The 20364-nt window shown below is 38.8% G+C and overlaps 1 protein-coding gene across 2 annotated transcripts in view; it reads right to left on the bottom strand.

The window, feature by feature from the left end:
• The window catches only part of LOC117826557 (MAGUK p55 subfamily member 7-like), a 41928-nt gene that overhangs the window by 20547 nt on the left and 1017 nt on the right, over positions 1-20364 (bottom strand). The window contains exons 2-6 of one of the 2 annotated variants that reach the window (XM_034702690.1): positions 17457-17511; positions 17068-17186; positions 14719-14796; positions 6388-6468; positions 1601-1735 (exon numbers count right to left, since the gene is read on the bottom strand). In XM_034702690.1, coding sequence (XP_034558581.1) covers positions 1601-1735; positions 6388-6468; positions 14719-14796; positions 17068-17160 — 387 coding nt within the window. In that variant the 5' untranslated portion in view covers positions 17161-17186; positions 17457-17511. The remainder of the gene's footprint in view (positions 1-1600; positions 1736-6387; positions 6469-14718; positions 14797-17067; positions 17187-17456; positions 17512-20364) is intronic. The other variant, XM_034702691.1, reaches the window with a different exon arrangement.

The raw sequence follows: 20364 nt of genomic DNA, 5'->3' as shown, positions 1-20364 counted from the left end.
ATCCAGGAAATTTCAAGAAATAAGGGACAATGTCTCAAATCAAGGTGGAATCAGGCAGATCAGTCAGGTAGTATCAAGAAAATGAGCCATGATTTAGGACATTTAAATCAAATGGATTTACATATGAAAAAGAGCAGAAATTATCCCAATCCATTTTAATGTGATGGATGTACACACACACACACACACACTCAAACACGCACAACAAAGCTGAAACTATGCCGTGCTTCAAAACAGATATATGGCTTCAAAGTTGTGGAAGAATTGACTCTGTAAATTCCTGGTTGAGGAAAGTGAGCAGCAGTCCAGACACAGAGGGGATCCAGGCTGCTGCAGGCTGCTGCCTTTCTTATGTTTCGTGTCAGTTCAAGAGCTGCAGACCTGCTACACCTTGGCGTACATGACTCAAGCAGTCACGCTGTTTGACAGCATGACATAAATCCAGCCGCTTGAGAGAAAAAAAACAACACAAGATATGTTTACTACTTTGAACTGCCTGCGCATGCCATGGACTGGGGCAGGACAAATTGCACATATTTGTGCTTGCCTTGTTACATGGTTGTCATACCTCAAATAACTGCATTTATGTATGTTATGCGCACATTACAGAGCAAGGTAGACCAAATTAGAAACAGACTGACATGAAGTTAAATACAGCTGTACTTCTTTATACAGCTTTTTCTCAGGTTCACATCAGGTGGCAACCTCCATGGTTCAAAAATTAAGCAAATGCGTGAACTGCAGTTCCTTAACTGTCCACTTGATGCTGGCTCCAAAAGCCAAAGACGCACCATTAGGTCCCATGTTGAAATGTTCACTTTTACAGCAAATATTAACATGTTTGGGGCGCTGGTGGCCTAGCTGTCTAAGCGTCCCGCGTATAGAGGCTACAGTCCTTGTCACAGAGGTCCCCGGTTTGACTCCCGGCCGGTCGACCATTTACTGCATGTCTTCCCCCACTCTCTACTCCCCACATTTGCTGTCTCTCTTCAGCTGTCCTATCAAATAAAGTCAAAAAAGCCCCAAAATTGCACAAATTGTGTATAAGGCAAGCAAAAATCTGCTGCCTGGAAATATCCAAAGATTGTTCTTTGGAAAAGAGGGGTGTTATAACTTAAGAGGGAAGCTAAGATTAAAGATGGTGAGTGTTCGGACGACAAAGAAAAACTTTTGTATTTCAATCTGTTGTGTAAATCTGTGGAACAGACTCAATATGGAGCTACAGCAATGTCAGAACATAATCCAGTTCAGGAAGAGGTATAAAGAAATAGTTTTCATGAGGTACAAGGAGGAAGACAAGCGTTGAGAATCACAAGGGGTTTACTTTTGATTATAGGTGTAAGTATGAAGATAGACTATGAAGATTTGTTTTGTGGGAATGCACTAGTATAATGCCAGATGCACTACAAGATGCTTTAGACATTATTCTAACATCATAAATACACAAATAATATATTTAGTAAACTTGTATGTAAATAGTTAACTATAAATAATACAAACATATTTCAATCTTATCTCAAATACATGAATTAACGCAAATTCTGAACTGACTTTAAAGCTTACACTTTGAACATTTAAAACATAAGACATGTTTACTCACCAGGGGCTCTTTAGTTTTGACCAGACTGACAATTTTGACCGTGTCTTCATCGCTGTCCAGGATGTCATCAGGTATGGGAGGCAGGGTGGGCTCAAAGTCTCTCTGAGCGACAGCATCGTGGACAAACAGGAGACTCTGTAAAGACAGCAATAGTACAGTGAAAAAGTTGATCTTGTCATGAGTTACTTTTGTTTTGTATTTCTTTTGTAACGTCCTGACTTTGATTTCTGGTTTCATTTCATAGTTATCTGTGTGTCTTCCCAGCGTTGTGTTTTAGTGATTCATGTCCTGTGTTTTTATTTGTTACCTTTTTTGTGTTCTTGTGTGTTAGTATTTTGTCTTGTTACTCCCTGTGATTTCCTGTGGTCTGAATTGGTTTTCAGTGTGTTTTTTAAAATAATCATGTGTGTTAAGTTTAGTTTTACTACCTGTTTTCCCTCCTTTGTGATTATCTTCATCTGTGAATCCTTACTCGTTACCCAGTGTGTCTATTTAGTCTCTGTGTTTCCTCCCTTCTGTGTCTGTTCATTGTGCTTGTAGTTTAAGTTTATTAAATCCTTTTTTTATTTGAATCTGCAACTGGGTTCTCCCCCTCGTTTCTTTCACAGTGACAGATCTATATCTATACCCGACCGAAAACCAAAGGGGGACAGCGCCTTTTCAGTCAGGGCTCCTACACTCTGGAACAGCCTGCCAGAGGAGATCAGGCTTGCAGAATCAGACCCTTGTTTTATGTCATTACTCAAGACACATTTTTACAGAAAAACTTTTATTGTGTGATTTTATTTAATTTTAAATCTGTTTTATAAGCTTGCATGCTTTTTAGTTTTTATTTAATTTAATTTTGTATCGCTCCATTTTGCTTTGCACTTCTTGTTTTTATTGCTCACTGTGGAGCACTTTGTTACCTGTATTGAAAAGTGCTATATACACAAAGTATTATTATTATTATTATTATTATTATTATTATTATTATTATTATTATTATTATTATTATTATTATTATTATTATTATATTCAGGGACTGTGAGAGAACATAGGTAGGGACAATATCCTCATCCTTGAACCAAAGGGTTAGAGGGATGGTAAGAACAAATATATTTTATTACCATACATTAATAATTAAAGTTACAATAAGTAAATAGTGAATTTAGACTGTGCAAAAACAATTACACATTTGGCTGGTATGTGCAGAACTCACTACAGAGACTGAATCCAAATACAGCACTTTCTTCACCATCAAAACCTTCATTTTTTTGTCCGTGCCAACATGCCAAACTCAATTCAACTTCAAATGTACTGCCAGCCTGTGGGCCACCTGAAAGCAACCCCCCACACTCCAGACTCTGCCTGTCTGCAGTCACACTGGCTCAGCTCAAACATTGCACACGTCTGAGAAAAATATTCTCCTCTAAAGCGGGGCTGTGAAGTGATATATGACTCACTATCAATGCCCGGACAGTTCATCTAAGTTCGGCGTTTGTTAACTTTGGCAGAGTAAGCACCAGGTTTGTTTGCAGAAAAACAATATGCTGGATCTCTTTCCGTGAGCCTGGAGAAAAGTTCAATTTGGAAAAGAGGGAATTGAATGTAATGAAAAAGAAAGAGACGAGGGAGGGGAACATCTGCTCATCAATGTAATTTTAACAATCAGCCAATCCATCTGTCAGTTAGTCTACTTGTTATCCCGTGTCCGTCAACAGTTGATCTACTTAAGAGCTGCCAGCGCGTGAGCAATGTGTCTCTGGCCACTTTTAGAGACAGATTTTCAAAAAACAAACATTCATTTACAGAATATTAAACCTGGAGTCTCTTATAAGTATGTGTGAGCTCCTGCACCAGGGCCAAGAACAAACAGGTCGTTAAAACTGTTTAAACAAACCTGTTAGTTCTCGCCGGGGCCTCGGCTCCTCATTAAGAAATGCTACAACTGCTGCAGCTCACTGGAAAACCCTTCGCTGCGTGTGTGTGTGTGTCTGAAATATGACTGTCAGCAGATCAGAAAAAAAAGGAAACATGTGAGTAGTCTGGGCCTCTGCATGAGTGAACACTAATAAACATAACCAGGGAGTAGATTAGCTTCAGTGCCAGTGTGGTTAAAAGATGTCAGCACCTCTCAGCGGGCAGAATGATGAGGTGAAATCAATTTGAATAAAATTTACACTTGGATAAACTTGTCGCTTTGTGTGACCCATATAAGAGCCTAAATGTAGGAAACAGAATACTACGAGACATTTGATGGGTGTTTAAACTCCAGTGTTCAGTCGCCTTAACGGCTTCAGAATAGCTCAGATGAAGCATGACTGCATGGAAATTAGCTCCTCAGATTACAGCTCTGGTGTTAGCTATGTCGAGAAGAATGGCTGAACATGTTACCACACCATTCATGAGGCGCTTTTTTTATATCATAATGATCTGCTGAGGCAATGGAGAAGAAAGAACCAGAACAACATCTTCCGAGTGGATTACATTCTTGCTTAATAAATGATCCATGTGAACCGCAATCATTGGATCTGCTTCAGTGACACAAAACTTAACTCTGCACTGTGTGCAGCTGTGTCAAGCACATAGTGGGGACTTGTGTGTGTTTGTGTGGTAAAATGAAAGGAATTACTTTGTAGGGGAAGTGTTTGAAATGTGCTTATATGCTTTGTTATTGCGAGATGTGAGATAACATTAGCAGTCAGTTTAAAGTCTGGGTGTTAGCTTAAGCTTTGCAGAATAAAGGCTGACGACAGGGGCAAAAAAAAGATGCTAGTTCTGTTCAGAAGTCGCAAATCTACCCACCCACACCTCTAAACTTCTGAAGTATACCATAACATTAAATCAATGCTGTGGATACAAGCTGATCCTAAGCCCTAGCCTACTCTGTATCTTGACCATAGACTGTATAAATAATGGATGTAGTATCTGTGACGTCATCCATCTGTTTCTGAAGCGCTGTTTTGAGGCCAGTCTGCAGCCGGAACCATACTGGATATGCTGAAGTCAACCTAACTGCTGTCAAGCTAGTGTGAGGTAAAGAGGCAGGCTTTGAGCCTTCTTCAACAGCTACAGTGTTTGTGCCTGTCAATCAAATCAGCTGTGCCTCTCATAATGGAAAACTTGTAATCTTAATATCTTTGAAATTGCTGCGTTATGAAAAAATTCACCCTGTTCAGTGTGTGCCGATCAAGAAAAGAGCTATCCAGACTACACTTGTTTTTTGTACCAGGCTGTAAACATGTGTATTTCTGCAATAAAGATTGTCTCTTTTGAATGGGTGTGTATGTGGTTTCCGGTACTTCCAGACCAGCCTCAAGCGGACACTTGATGAACTGCAGATTTTAACATTTCTGCATTGGTTTCAATTCTCGCGGCCGGAGGTTACCGCTTGATCTTGACGCGCAATCCCTAGAAATTAAATGGTTAGGGTTACTGATTTAGGCTTTCTTTGTTAAATTTATCCTAAGACTAGATTTAAGAAATGTTCTGTTTATCTATAAGGTTAAAAATGTTCTGTAAAGCTAGCTGTTTCCCTTCACGCATCATGTTTATGTCAAATTAAGTGAACTGTCTCCTGCCTCAATTGAATGTAATATGAAAATACATATCTGTAATATTTCTAGTCTTGTCCAAAGCACAGCTACATTATCTGTCTCCTGGCTGTAATGGTTTAGCTGAGCAAAGATTGGGCACAAAAGAACCAGCTAGCTAGTTGCAGTTAAGTGTATGGAGAGGTGGAGCTAATGACAGAGCCAAGTTGCCTGTCAAACAGAAACTACACACCCACTTGTAAATCAAACCAGCAATGCCTCCTGTCATGCCTACTTGTACATAAGTCTTTGGCTTATTTTAATGAAAACAGATGGATTAGAAAAATTCTAGCCCGCGCACAGTTGTTCCAAATAAATGAATGAGGTATAGACAAAATCAATTATCACATTTTTGTGGTCCACCGTCTTTTGCAAAGTGTCTCTGCTTCAGAGCCTGATTACATAATAATGAAACAAAGAAAAACTGCCACATATTTATAATAAAGGGCTGTGTAATGTAGAATTATTTAATTAGCTAGTTAGCTTAATCAATAAACAGATCTGTGAATTGTCAGGTCTCATACAGAGGGTTATTCATGAAATAAAAGTTTGTACACTGTTATAGCAGCTAAAAGAAGTCTACTGGTTCTTCCTGATGTCTTTTACTGGATTCAAACTGGTAGATGTTGTAGGGAGATGCCACAGCAGTATTGGAGTCTCTAGTAATTCCCTTGATTCGTCCATAGCGACCAAAAGTCACTTGAAGCGAGCAGTGAAAATATTTTTTTCTGCTGTTAAAAACGACATTTTAAAATTTGGACAAATGGGAATTTTTATTTTCTGCTTTAGGAGCAAGCCTCAAGTGGACATTCCAGGAACTACATTTTTTTTTTGCACTGTCTCATTTGTTGAATGAATCAACAATAGAGGCTGCCGCTTAATTTACACTAATTGCGGTAAAAATAAAGTTTGAGCGAAGAGTCAAATCAGTGATTCTTATAAGTCAGGCCAGATGCTTCTCTCTGTTTGCAGTCTGTGCAGAACTTACAGGCTGGAGCTTTAAAATCATTGTACAGACATGAGAATAGTATGAATCTTTATTTCTAACTTTCAAAGAATCAAACCTGCATTTAACCCAAAATACTAAAGCCCTATTTTAGACTGCTTTACGAGAAATGATTGATTTTGACTGGGCTTGGCTTGCAAAGTTCTATTTACTACATGTGTGTGCTACAGGAACACAAAACCATGGAAGGAAATAACACTCTTCACCTTAAAATGAGGCTTGGAAAAGAGGTCAACCAGTTCTTTGACTTCATCTGTCCTGCTTTGGTATATCAGCTCTTCCGCCAACTGGAAGCAGAGAAAAAGAGGAGAGACAGCTATATTTTCGATAATTAGAGGTGTACATTTTTATCATGGCCTGAGCGAGGTTCACTTTGGACTACACTGTTCTGGCCAACAGAGAAAGAGAAACGAGGAGAGACAAAAAATGAGTGAAGTTCGACTTCAACCAGCGTGACACGTCATTATTTCTGACTTTATTTCCACATTTTAAACTGACTTGTTCCCTTAATTTGGAGTTTTCTTTCAGTTCCTGTTAACTATCTGTGTTACATGTTGCTTCCTTTGTTTCTTGACTTTTAGCCACTGTCGGAAAAAGCCTCCCGAATGTTCAAGGCTACATGACAGCTGCGGCTACGGCTGAAACAGAGCAGCCTTGACCGTCAGTATGGAGTGAGGAGGCAGAGAGTGACCGTGTGCAGTCGCTCGTCTTGTCTAGCATATTACTGTAATGACTTCTACTGCTTCAAGATGTGGAGGCACACTCCAGAGACACAATGCATGAAGGTCATTAGTTTCCACTGCGAGCAAACAGAAGCCTCTCTGAGGGGAAACAGACCCATGGTTTGGCCCTACCAGCAGGTCCTGATGATTTAAGCCAGGCGGAGAGTTGCTGTCGAACCGCATCTGATGTTAGGGAGGAGAAGGGAAGGAGGTGGAGTGGAGAGGACAGATAGACAGTATGGAAACATGGCAGGATATATAGATCACATGGTGTAAACCTGTACAGTTGGGCTAAATCAGGCCTTCTAACTACCTCAACACAAATACATGATACAAAATGATAATGTTCTGAAGTATCACAAATAATATCTATTGTGTTTTCTGCCTTCAACAGACGTTTCCTCTCATGAGTGAGGTCATACATAGCTAACAGCAGCTCATTTCTGAATACACTGTTCACTTATTAGAGTTCATTATTTGATACGAAGGACAAACTTCCTTTTAACAGACAGAAACCTTGAGCAGAACCAGACTCATGTTAGACCGCCATCTGACTGACCGAAGGCATTATTGTAAGAAGTTTGCAGATGATGCAGCAGTTGTTTGGCTGATCTCCCATGATGACAAGGTCTACAGAGAGGAGGGGACCACACTGGAACAGTGCAGAGCCAGGACAATCTCTGAGACCAAGTTGGTCAATATGGTTTACGGCAGCACTTCTCTGTGTTTGAGACCATCTTGTAATTGAAATAAAATTACAAAGTTTAATTTGAGCATTTTGAGATATAATGTCTTCTAATAGTTAGCTGGATATACTAATATTCAGTCATGTTTTTTAGGATAAGCCAGCTATGCTCAAAAGTAGGTGTTTCATTGTTTGCATGTAGTTTGAGGATGTATATTTGTATCTGATTTAGAAGAAAGTGCCGGAAAACTGAAACCCACCCTTAAAAAAAACAGCCGTTTCTTTTATCAATGGAGCTGTTTTCTGATAGATTCTCCAATAAAATGCATTTACTTAAATCAAGTTAAGGGTTTGTCTTAAATCAAGAGTATCCATCTTCTACAAATAAGATCTCAGCTTGAAACATGTATGAAGTGTAAATTAAACCTTGTTTCTTCTAAATTACAACTGAAAACAAGATCATTTCAAGATTGTTTGACTTAAGATATTTAAGATGTCTTAAAACAAGTCCCTCCATATTGCTCAAATGTTACTTGTTAAGTAAAGTTATCTTAAATTAAGTGGGATAAGACACTGACTAAAAATGAGACAATTTCAATTGGTAAGATTTTGAGTCTTTGCAGTGCAGGAGTCTAAAGAAATGTGGCCTACTGGGTCACCTTAGAGAGCCTCCAGACGGTCTGCTTCACCACCTGCTAAGAAAACGGCACTAGCATGTGCTGTAAGGTGCTGCAGGCAGAGGGGGGTGAGCATGACCTGGCACATCAGTGGGTGTGAGCTGCTCAGCTTTCAGAAGCTGCACGTCTAGCAGTGCCTGAGGATATCCCTGAGGATCATGAAAGACATATCTCACTCTCACAAAAACCTTTTCTCAATACTAAGAAACAGCTTCTTCCTCCAGGCCATCAGACTTTTAATCAAATAAAACTCACTGTGGCAGTTTCCCCTGCCACACCAGAACACCACACAATCACTCATTTCACATGCCACATGTTACTACCGGTAGTTTGTGGGTGCACACACTGGACTACAATTAACACCTTAGTAAGGTTTCCTGTGCTATTTTCCCTGAAACACAAACAAACACACTGTTATGGTTTTGAGTTGACTTTATTATTTAAAGGTTGTATACCATGGGTTTGTTTGTGTCTAATTATGTTCCTCTTTCCTTACCACAGTACTTCTTGGTGCTGGCCAGTGGCAAAGGACCCAATCAAAGGTTCAGGCGGTCTTTTATAGTGCCTGAGTAGCCAGTAGGGAGCAGGCTCAGGTCATCTCACTGCATCATACCTGCTGAGGGGAGTATTAAAGGGGGTTGTAAACTCATTTCTAGTTTGGGTGTTATGTGAATGTTTTGTTTTGATGACTCCCATTTATGTGTGGTATATAATTGTAAATTGACTTTGTCATGGTATTTGGACATGGAAAATAACCGGTATGGTTTAATTGATTACTTTGGACTCAACTTAAAGATGGTATGGTCCAGTGGGAGGGGCTTGCGGTCAGAGAAGGGCTGTTGTGCGGTGTGGAGGTAATGATGGTTATTGGTCAGCACTTTGTAAATATTTTCTGCTGCAGTTTTTTTTGTTTGCCCACATATCCATGGACTGTCTTTGAGAGCAATAAAACACGTCACATTTTTGCATCAGATAGACTTTGTCTTGCTACCTTTTTTCTTAAAGTTTGAGTTAGGACGACTCCTTTTCAGTCAGCCTTTCAACCTACTACCCAGTGTTGGCGAGATAAAGCTTTGTGAAGCTTTGAAGCTTTCCATCCAATTGGTTCACTCATGGGCCGAAGCTTCATGGTGCTCCATTAGCTCTACTGCGCTATCAAGTGGACAATAAATGTAAAATAAATGCAGTGATTATAATGACATCATCCCTTTGGTGTGTATTGTATTGGGTGATACAGTGCGGGTCAAAAGGGAAAGTGGAAACAAATTGGGGAGAAGGTTGTGACTGCGCACTGTCCCTTATATTTTGAATCGCGCACCAAACCCTCGAACCAGTTCCTGAAACAGTCACATGGTACAGGCGGCTCTCAAGGCTTCGAACGTCCACATACGTAATCAACACAAGCCTCGATGCGCGCTTCGCAGAGATCTTCCTGGATTACTCGGCACACGCTTCGAAGCCTCGTCACGGGAGAACACACAAGTGATGTGTCATGATCAAAAGCTGCGGCTCTGAGAGTCGATACTTTATAGTGAATCAGAAGAGCCGTCTCGCATCGAGAGAGAGACGGCTCCAATTTTTTTCCCGCTGCTTAGCTCTCGCAGTGCTCAGTCCCAGCTCTGCTCACAGCAAAACTTTGTTTTGATTTGTCAGCATGGCAGCCATGCGGCCAATCACATGTGAGGATATAGGATACAGGTGATGGAGGGGAGGCTGTGTATCCTGGCTTCATCTGGTCCTTCTGAGAGGGTTAGGGTTACGGTTCTTCTCAAAGACAGGGCAAATTCTCACTGAGAGGAGAAATCGAATCAGACCATCCAAGCTGAGGCATCTGATTTTTCTCAATGCCAACTTGAACTGAGGACATTAATAATGTTTGCTCGAGTTTGTTTCTGGTTCTGTGTGCTTGAGTTTGGTTCTGCTTCTGTTGCCTGAGTTTGGTTCTGGTTCTGTTTGCTTGAGTTTGGTTCTGGTTCTGTTTGCTTGAGTTTGGTTCTGGTTCTCTTTTCTTGAGTTTGGTTCTGGTTCGGTTCTGGTTCTGTTTGCTAGAGTTCGGTTCTGGTTGGGTTCTGATTGGATTCTGGTTGGGTTCTGTTTGGGTTCTGGTTCTGTGTGCTTGAGTTTGGTTCTGGTTCGGTTCTGGTTCTGTTTGCTAAAGTTCGGTTCTGGTTCGGTTCTGGTTCGGTTCTGGTTCGGTTTGGTTCTGGTTCTGGTTCGGTTCTGGTTCGGTTCTGGTTCGGCTCTGGTTCGGTTCTGGTTATGTTTGCCTGAGTTTGGTTCTGGTTCGGCTCTTGTTCTGTTTGATAGAGTTCGGTTCTGGTTCGGTTCTGGTTCGGTTCTGGTTCGGTTCTGGTTCGGTTCTGGCTCGGTTTGGTTCTGGTTCTGTTTGGTTCTGGTTTTGTTTGGTTCTGGTTCTGGTTCTGTTTGGTTCAGGTTTTGTTTGGTTCTGGTTCTGGTTCTGTTTGGTTCTGGTTCGGTTCTGGTTCGGTTTGGTTCTGGTTCTGTTTGGTTCTGGTTTTGTTTGGTTCTGGTTCTGGTTCTGTTTGGTTCAGGTTTTGTTTGGTTCTGGTTCTGGTTCTGTTCGGTTCTGGTTCGGTTCTGGTTCGGTTCTGGTTCGGTTCTGGTTCGGTTTGGTTCTGGTTCTGTTTGGTTCTGGTTTTGTTTGGTTCTGGTTCTGGTTCTGTTTGGTTCAGGTTTTGTTTGGTTCTGGTTCTGGTTCTGTTTGGTGCTGGTTCTGTTTGGTGCTGGTTCTTGGTTCTGGTTCTGTTTCCTTGAGTTTAGGTCTGGATAGGTTTGCCTGAGATTGGTTCTGGTTCTGGTTCTAATCCTTACCCTAACCCTAACCCTAACCCTAAACTTAACCCTGAACCTAACCCTAATCCTAATCGTAACCCTAACCTTAACCCTAATCCTAACCCTAATCATAATCCTAACCCTAACCCTAATCCTAACCCTAACCCTAATCGTAACCCTAACCCTAACCCTAACCCTAATCCTAATCGTAACCCTAACCCTAATCCGAACCCTAATCCTAACCCTAACCCTAACCCTAACCCTAATCCGAACCCTAATCCTAACCCTAACCCTAACCCTAACCCTAATCCTAACCCTAATCCGAACCCTAATCCTAACCCTAACCCTAACCCTAATCCTAACCCTAACCCTAACCCTAATCCTAACCCTAACCCTAATCCGAACCCTAATCCTAATCCTAACCCTAACCCTAACCCTACTCCTAATCCTAACCCTAACCCTAATCCGAACCCTAATCCTAACCCTAACCCTAACCCTAATCCTAACCCTAACCCTAACCCTAATCCTAATCCTAACCCTAATCCTAACCCTAACCCTAATCCTAATCCTAACCCTAATCCTAACCCTAACCCTAACCCTAATCTTAATCCTAACCCTAACCCTAATCACAACCCTAACCCTAACCCTAATCCGAACCCTAATCCTAACCCTAACCCTAAACTTAACCCTGAACCTAACCCTAATCCTAATCGTAACCCTAATCGTAACCCTAACCTTAACCCTAATCCTAACCCTAATCATAATCCTAACCCTAACCCTAATCCTAACCCTAACCCTAATCGTAACCCTAACCCTTACCCAAATCCTAACCCTAATCCTAACCCTAACCCTAACCCTAATCCTAACCCTAACCCTAATCCGAACCCTAATCCTAACCCTAATGCTAACCCTAACCCTAACCCTAATCCTAACCCTAATCCGAACCCTAATCCTAATCCTAACCCTAACCCTAACCCTAACCCTAATCCTAACCCTAACCCTAATCCTAATCCTAACCCTAACCCTAACCCTAATCCTAATCCTAACCCTAATCCTAACCCTAACCCTAACCCTAATCCTAATCCTAACCCTAATCCTAACCCTAACCCTAACCCTAATCCTAACCCTAACCCTAATCAAAACCCTAACCCTAATCCTAACCCTAATCACAACCCTAACCCTAACCCTAACCCTAAACTTAACCCTGACCCTAACCCTAATCCTAATCGTAACCCTAACCCTCACCTTAACCCTAATCCTAACCCTAATCATAATCCTAACCCTAACCCTAATCCTAATCCTAACCCTAATCACAACCCTAACCCTAACCCTAATCCGAACCCTAATCCTAACCCTAACCCTAATCACAACCCTAACCCTAATCCTTACCCTAACCTAACCCTAACCATTACCCTAACCCTAATCTCAACCCTAACCCTAACCCCTAACCCTAACACTAACCCTAACACTAACCCTAACCATTACCCTAACCCTAATCCTAACCCTAACCCTAACCCTAATCCTAACCCTAGTCATAATCCTAACCCTAACCCTAATCCTAACCCTAATCCTAACCCTAATCCTAACCCTAACCCTATCCCTAACCCTAACCCTAACCCTAATCCCAACCCTAATCCTAACCCTAATCACAACCCTTACACTCACCCTAATCACAACCCTATCCCTAAACCTAACCCTAATCCTAATCACAACCCTATCACTAACACTTGTCACAACCCTATCCCTTACCCTAATCACAACCCTAACCTAACCCTAACCATTACCCTAACCCTAATCACAACCCTAACCCCTAACACTAACCCTAACCCTAATACTAACTCTAACCCTAATCCTAACCCCAATCCTAACACTTTTCACAACCCTAATCCTAATCCTAACCCTAACTCTAACCCTAACCCTAACTCTAACCCTAACCCTATCCCTAATCCTAACCCTAACCCCTAACCCTAATCAAAACCCTAATCATAACCCTAACCCTAATCATAACCCTAACCCTAATCAAAACCCTATCCCTAACCCTAATCAAAACCCTCACCCCCACCCTAATCACAACCCTATCCCTAAACCTAACCCTAATCCTAATCACAACCCTTTCCCTTACCCTAATCACAACCCTAACCCTAACCCATAATCACAACCCCTGGTTCTGTTCCGTGGATATGTTTGCAGTTTTTTGTTAAATTGTGCACTAAAAAAGTTTGATTAAAATACTAAACAAAAGTAAATATGGTTTTGTAACAGATTAAATGCACAAAACTGGGCAATTTTAAGGCTTCTCATAAAAACACTGTACTTAAAAGGGGTTTCAACACACAAACCATTAGTTTTTGCAAAGTTAAGGTAAAATATATGGCTACAAAAGATCCTAAATTAAGAGCCTTTCGGGAGTCGAAAGAGTCAGCTCTTTTTTGGGAGCGGAGTCAAAAGAGCCGGCTCTCTGAAAAGAGCCGGACTTCCCATCACTAATCACTACTACTACGCTCACTCTAGTTCTGAGTGTGACACTCGCATAAGTGCAACACAACCCTGTGTACCATTGCCTCTGTAGATGTATAATTGCTACCCATCTCATAATGTTTATAGCTTCAACATTTTATTGCTATTTTGATGTTATATTTACTACAGCTTATTTTATCACTATTTTACTATAATTTAATTATTTTGACTATATTATAACATGTCTTTCATATTCATGACTTACCCTTTTAAATGGCAACAACCCACAAACAATTTTTCACATTATCACCTATATTTAGAGTGACAACAAAACTTGAATAATGATGTTGAACCTTGAGCTTACAATTTTATCTGAAAGTATAGGTTTTACTTGTATTATCTTAAGATTTAAAAATGTTTTTTAAACAACATCTCTTTTAGGCTAAAAAAAAAACAGAAGAAAGAAAATGTTGAAGTGTCCTCACATTTGACTCTTTAAACCTGGAACTTCTAAAAGTACTCAAATAGGCCTGATGTAGATCAAAGTAAAGAGTTACAGGAGGCACAAAGAAAAAGAAGAGGTATTGGACGCTGAGTGTGATGAAAACATGGAAGCATAGAGTAAGGGAAAAATGTAAGAGCATGTTTTCTTTAACAGTCTACAGGAACAAGAGGGGGAAAATCAGGAAATAAATGTGGAACAAAAATGCTAGAGAGAAGTCAGAGAGAGAAAATGGAAATATAAGAGGGACATGAGGGGAACAGAAATGATGAAGACTGGCAAATGAAGTATGATGCACATCTGATGGAAATCGAGACTGGTTTTGAGTCGCAGCATCAGTTGGAGTACTCTCTGTCACTTCATTTTAAATGTGACATTAATTTTATTCCTCCAACCCGCAACATTAGACTACAAAGAAAATGATTTAAGCAGCCCTCTGCTTGGCGCTCTCCTCTGCTGGCACAGAAATACAACATCCTATCTGCTTTGAGACACAGCCCCTCAAACCCTTATACCCAATGTGACAGAGATTTGAGATAAAATTTCATAATTCGGTACACATGAGACGAGATGTACGTTCCACTTGTGATTCTGTGTGACAAGAAAGTCATCAGTATATCAGAGGAAACAATTTGAATGCCTCCTCTGCTGTCAAGCTGTCGTCCTCTTTTCGTAGAAGATGTCTGGAGAGAGTCACTTACATCTGAGGCCAAAGTCGCTGCGTTCTCATGGACGGGGAGGGGGCTTCGCTCCTCAAAATGCTTCAGACGCTCGTGGATCTGTAAAGTGAAGGCATACAATGATAAAGGTTTTGTCTTTTGTAAAAAGACACTTTGTGCTTTGCTCTTTCTGTTAGTAATGAACTAAATACTGCTTTTACTACTTTTACAACTTCTACTGAAAACATTGATGTCTTATAATATAGAATAGATTTAATTAACCCTCCTGTTATGTTGCGGGTCAAATTGACCCTTTTTTAAAGTCTATTTTAGGCATTATATGCCTTCCAAACCAGCTAAATGCAGTATAAAAATCTGGGAAGCATGTGACATAAAAGGTGTGGTGTTAATTTATCAACATCATTTCATAAAAATAAAAAAATTCAAAATTTGAATAAAATAAACAAAAATCAATTTCATGTAAAACTATTGTATTTATATTTAGGGCTTTCCAATGTACATTAAAAAAAGTTTTAACATGAATTTTAATTAAAAAACGAGTGAGTTATCCTCATTGAACCTTGATCTGTGAGAATTAAAAAGCACCAATGGACCAAATCTTGATTTAAATGGTTAGTAATGGAGTAAAAAAAATGATTAAAAAAAAGGTTTACAGGGATTTTTGGGGGATTCTGACACTTTTGGATAATCGAATATTCCCCAGGTCAAACTGACCCAGGAATATTATTGCTGTTCCAGAGAAACGAACATAACAGGAGGGTTAATAGACTGAAATTGTGAAATCTTCCCAAGGGAGGGGATCCAGCTTAGGCCTACTATAGTTACTAATCAGATTCATAACTTACTCACATTGTATATCATTTGTATTAAATATGACACCATGGTATATCTAACTCTCCAGCAGTTCTATTAAGGAGCTATAATGATGTCTATACAAGCTGCAGCTCTACAGTCTACTAGAAATACTGTTTAGCCAGACACATTGAAACATATCTAGTGGATGATGATTTTAAAAGTAAACTTAAGACATACACTACAGGTCAAAAGTTTGGAAACACCTTCTCATGCAATGGTTTTTATTTATTTATTTAAATTATTTTTGACATTGTAGATTAATACTGAAGTCATCAAAACTATGGAATAATCTGTTTTTTGCCATAATATGGATTACAACAGTAGCCAAATAGGGCTATCCATTGTGTACTAACCCTACCTCTGAACAATGCAACTGATGGTCTCAAACACATTAAGAAGGCAAGTCATTCTACAACTGAACTCTTGATAAGGCTCATGTTAATTAGAAACCATTCCAGGAGACCACTTCATGAAGCAGACTGAGAGAATACCAAGAGTGTGCAAAGCTGTCATGACAGAAAAAGGGGGCTACTTTACAGAATCTAAAATATAAAACATATTCTGCTTTATTTAACACTTTTTTGTTAATTAAATAATTCCATATTTGTTCTTTCATAGTTTCAGTGTCTTCAGTGAGAAATTTCTTTTTAGCCCTGGACTGCATTATTACCATTATTTTAGCATCATTTTTATTTATTTATTTTATTCTATCTCATTTCATGATATTTTATTCTATTTTATTTATTTTTCTGATATTTTTCCAATTTTACTTTATTGATTATATTTTGATTGTTTTATTTTAATTCTCAAGTATTTCATATTACTTTCCTCTATCTTGCTTTAGCCTTGTATCGACCTAATGCTGATGTTTTTTGTCTCTCTGTTCTTCTGTGAAGCACTTTGGGTTGCATGCTTGAATGTATAAAAGGCGCTAAATAAACAAAAATGTGTTGAGTTGAGTTGAGATGTATCATTGGCGGGTTCTTATAGCGGATTGTTGTGCAGGTTTGTCATAGCATAAAGTTGTTTTTTTTTATCATTCTCGCCTCTTTTTGTTTCATTCATTCATTTCACTAACATCAAATTAACTTCTTTCTGTGCATTGATGTGATTGCAGCAACTCTCAAGAGTCTAATAGAGCAGCAACCCTAGCAACAGTCTGACCAATCAGAGTCAAGAACTTAACACAGCTGTGTAAAATTAAATCACAACACATATTCATAATACACAATTAGTGTAACACTAATGGAAACAATTTCTTCCTGAAATACTCTAAACATATATGTTTTTAATAATGTTATTTTTTACATTTTTATTCATGTGTCTTCATTGTTTAGATATCTTTTTCCTTGAGACATATTATGCATTCTCATTTTATCTGCAATTTGGAATTTTCAGTGTAATGTGTATTTTTTATGACTTTCTATCCACAGACAAAGGTGTGCATTAAAACAAGATACTACAATAAGAGAAAGTAAACAAGCATGAAGCATTTTAAAACAGCAGTGTCTTAACCTTAAAGAGCAGATGGAGCTTCTTCTCCATCAGCATACTGTGGAGGAACCTGTAGTCCTCCTCTCTGTCTGACTGAGACTCCGTTTCAGACATCACTGCTTAACGTGATCTGCACACGCCTGGAGGAGGAGGAACGGACAAACACACATATACATCACATACACACAAACACACATCTATCCAGCTGCACCTGTTTGAAAGGTTATGAGGTCAAAAATCCAAAGAGAGGTCAAAGGTTAAATGGGGTGTGTGATGAAGAAACTGTGAGAGGGGGGGGGCTTTAAGAGATTCCCTGTTATGAGAATCATGACTTTGTGTTCTAATTTGTTATTCTTTACTTTATGGCAGAAAAAAAGGAGGTTAAAAGAAAAACAACATGATGTTTTCACCTGCTGCAGTCTGGAGGAACCTCTGTGTTCTGATTAACTCAGCATCCACTCCATTCTGTGAAAATAAAACAACCAATCAGAAACATTTTGGTACTCTCAAAACAAAAATTCATGCTTCTTTATTGTTTTAGAGTTATCTTTGTTTCCATCAGCCAGGAATGAGTTCAGAGCCTGACATGAGAATGAGAAGTTATTGTAGAAGGACAGACGTGTCGTCAAAGATGCTTCTCATAAGATTTTACTGCCACCTAATGTTGATATGAGATATTTCATCACACACACTGGTACACCATCTATGCTATGTCAATACATTATGGAATAAGCTGACATTTTATCATAAATGATGAGAGTTCTTTTTCTTTTTGGTATCAAGATTAACATCTTTGCATGTTTGATTGATCAGTACTGCTTTATATTGACCCAAAGATAACATTGTGCTCTGCAGAGTAAACAGAGGATGTCCTACGCACATGAAAAAAAATCAAGCTTCTCTGGACATGTTTTTTATTTCATTTAATACAGGATGACTAAGAACAATTTTGCAAATATAAAAGGTGTCATTTAAATTCTTAAAATCAGTTGAATAGAAAAAAAGTACAAAAAACACAAATGGATTAATTAAATCAGTAGCTGTTGTTTGTAAAAATAGATTGTTTAAAGGGAAAAATCAGCAGCTGCAATGTGAGGTTCAGACTAAGAGTGCATCATATAACTTTAGACCTAATACAAGACATTTTAAAAAGAGAACTTGTTGCCTGACATAACTTAAATTTCACTTACGAGACGATGTCTGCTCCATTTAAGTTCAGCCAGTTGACATCACTTAATATCTGAAAATACAAGCCGGGATCAAACATCTACTTGTACACAGAGGCTGCATAGCGTTCCACTGATCAGAGTGGAGATCTGTCGGTTTCAGTCAGTCAATTTGTGTCAGGGCTGACCTAAATTAAGTCAGTGCCCAATCAATACAACAATCAAAAAGCATGAGTTTAAAGTAAACCGGTTAAATTTATTCATGCAGGTTTAATCTTATTTAAAAGGGTCAACTGTTTTATCCTTTAATAACCCTTTTCTTTCTTTTTATTATCTATAGCCTATGTTTTTTGTATCATTGATAGTACATAGATACAGAGCTCTGTACCATTTTTGAAGCTTTAACGACTCAATGTATGTTGCAGCCAGGTCACTTAGGTCTTCCGCTGCTTTTTAATGCTTTTAAAATATTTCTTTTTTATCGTTCATGTATTTAGTTTTTTATCCGGCTTCTATTTTGGAGTCCAAGTTTCTGTATAGTTTGTATTTATTATTTACCCTAATACAGGATCATACGGAAGAGGATTAGGGCCACTGAAAAAAATAATTGATTAAGGTCCAATATATATTTTTTATGTTTTTGTTATGAATTCTGACTTTTTTCTAAGAATTCTGACTTTAACTTAGAACTTTTATTTGTCCACAATGTGGAAAATTGCCTTCGGCTTCACAGACAAACAGACAATACAACATTTTTAGACTAAAACAGAGAGAGCGCTTGGGGATTCTTCCTGGTGATTGCCAGCAGAATTCTTTTAAGGAGCTAGTATAAAATATGGGGTATAAAAAATATAAGACATATCCATTAGTACATACACACATATTGTATTCTTGTACAAAGAGAGCACAGCTTACCAAGTTAAATTCCTTGTGTGTTCAAGCATATCTGGCCAATAAAGCTGATTCTGACTCTGATTCTGATTTAATAGGGGATGTACACTAATGTACATTAATAAATCTAAATATCCCCACTCATTTGCTAGAAGCTGCATTTCCCTGTGGAAATACTACCTAGCCAAGTGAAACTGTCAAGTATCACCCTTACCTCTGCACTTGTTACTGGTCTGTGTAGGCTACTGACCACAAACCAGGAGGTCTTTTAGAGGTTACTGTCTGACTACCTTACACGCAAAATCTGGGAAATTGCATTACTCAATTAACATGCTATATAGAGGATGACATCTGCCATCATTAAAGAGAAACAGCACACATCAGACAAGCAGTCAGACTGTGGGTGTGTCCCATATAAAGGCCAGCCAACGAGATGTGAACTGGGAGGAGGAGTCCGCTGCAACAACGAGCTTCGTTTTCAGCTGCGTCACGTTATCCAGAGACAACCAGGCTAAACCGGAAATAAAGCTATCCCCTTCAAAGTAACAGCCCTGCATTAACACCCAAGAGTAATATTATCAAATGTGTTATTTTGCTTTGCCGTGTTCAAGAGGTTAAACCTTTGTTAAACATCAGCAGCAATAAAAAACAAAGAAGCCTGTCTAAAGGGATGGGAATCTAAAGTTATGATGTTCATGTTTTCAAGTTTGACCTTAATTTGGTCTTACTGTGATAGCATCTACAATGAAGTTAAGATGTAAGGTTTTTACATTTAGTTTATTAATGATTTGACTGTACCGTCGAAAAAAGTGAGCACTAAATTGGTACAGAAGCCCCAAGCAAACATGCATCTGCATATTATTTACTCACTTAAATATTCCATAAGATCTCTAAAACAACTGAAAATTAAATATCGGGGTAATATAATAAATGAATGGATGTCAGCTATGGGCTTTGGTACTGAAAAAATATCACAATTTTATTTGTTTACCAATCAAGCTTTATTTGTATAGCACCTTTAATACAAATCAAATGCAACCCAAAGTGCTCTACAGTGATTGAAAAACAAGAAAGAAGCAGAAATAAAACAATGGCACGACATATTAGGGGAAAATAATAATAATAAGAATAGCAATAATAAAAATTTAAATTAAAATAACAACATAAAATAGAGACTAATAGTTCAAATATACGTTTGTGTCAGTGACTGTTTCTTAGTACAGACTTGTTTGTTTGTTGTTTGTTTATCTGTTTTTTTAGC

Source organism: Notolabrus celidotus, chromosome 15 (assembly GCF_009762535.1).
Source record: "Notolabrus celidotus isolate fNotCel1 chromosome 15, fNotCel1.pri, whole genome shotgun sequence".
Taxonomy (NCBI): Eukaryota; Metazoa; Chordata; class Actinopteri; order Labriformes; family Labridae; genus Notolabrus; species Notolabrus celidotus.
This window is presented reverse-complemented; position numbering and strand designations above follow the sequence as displayed.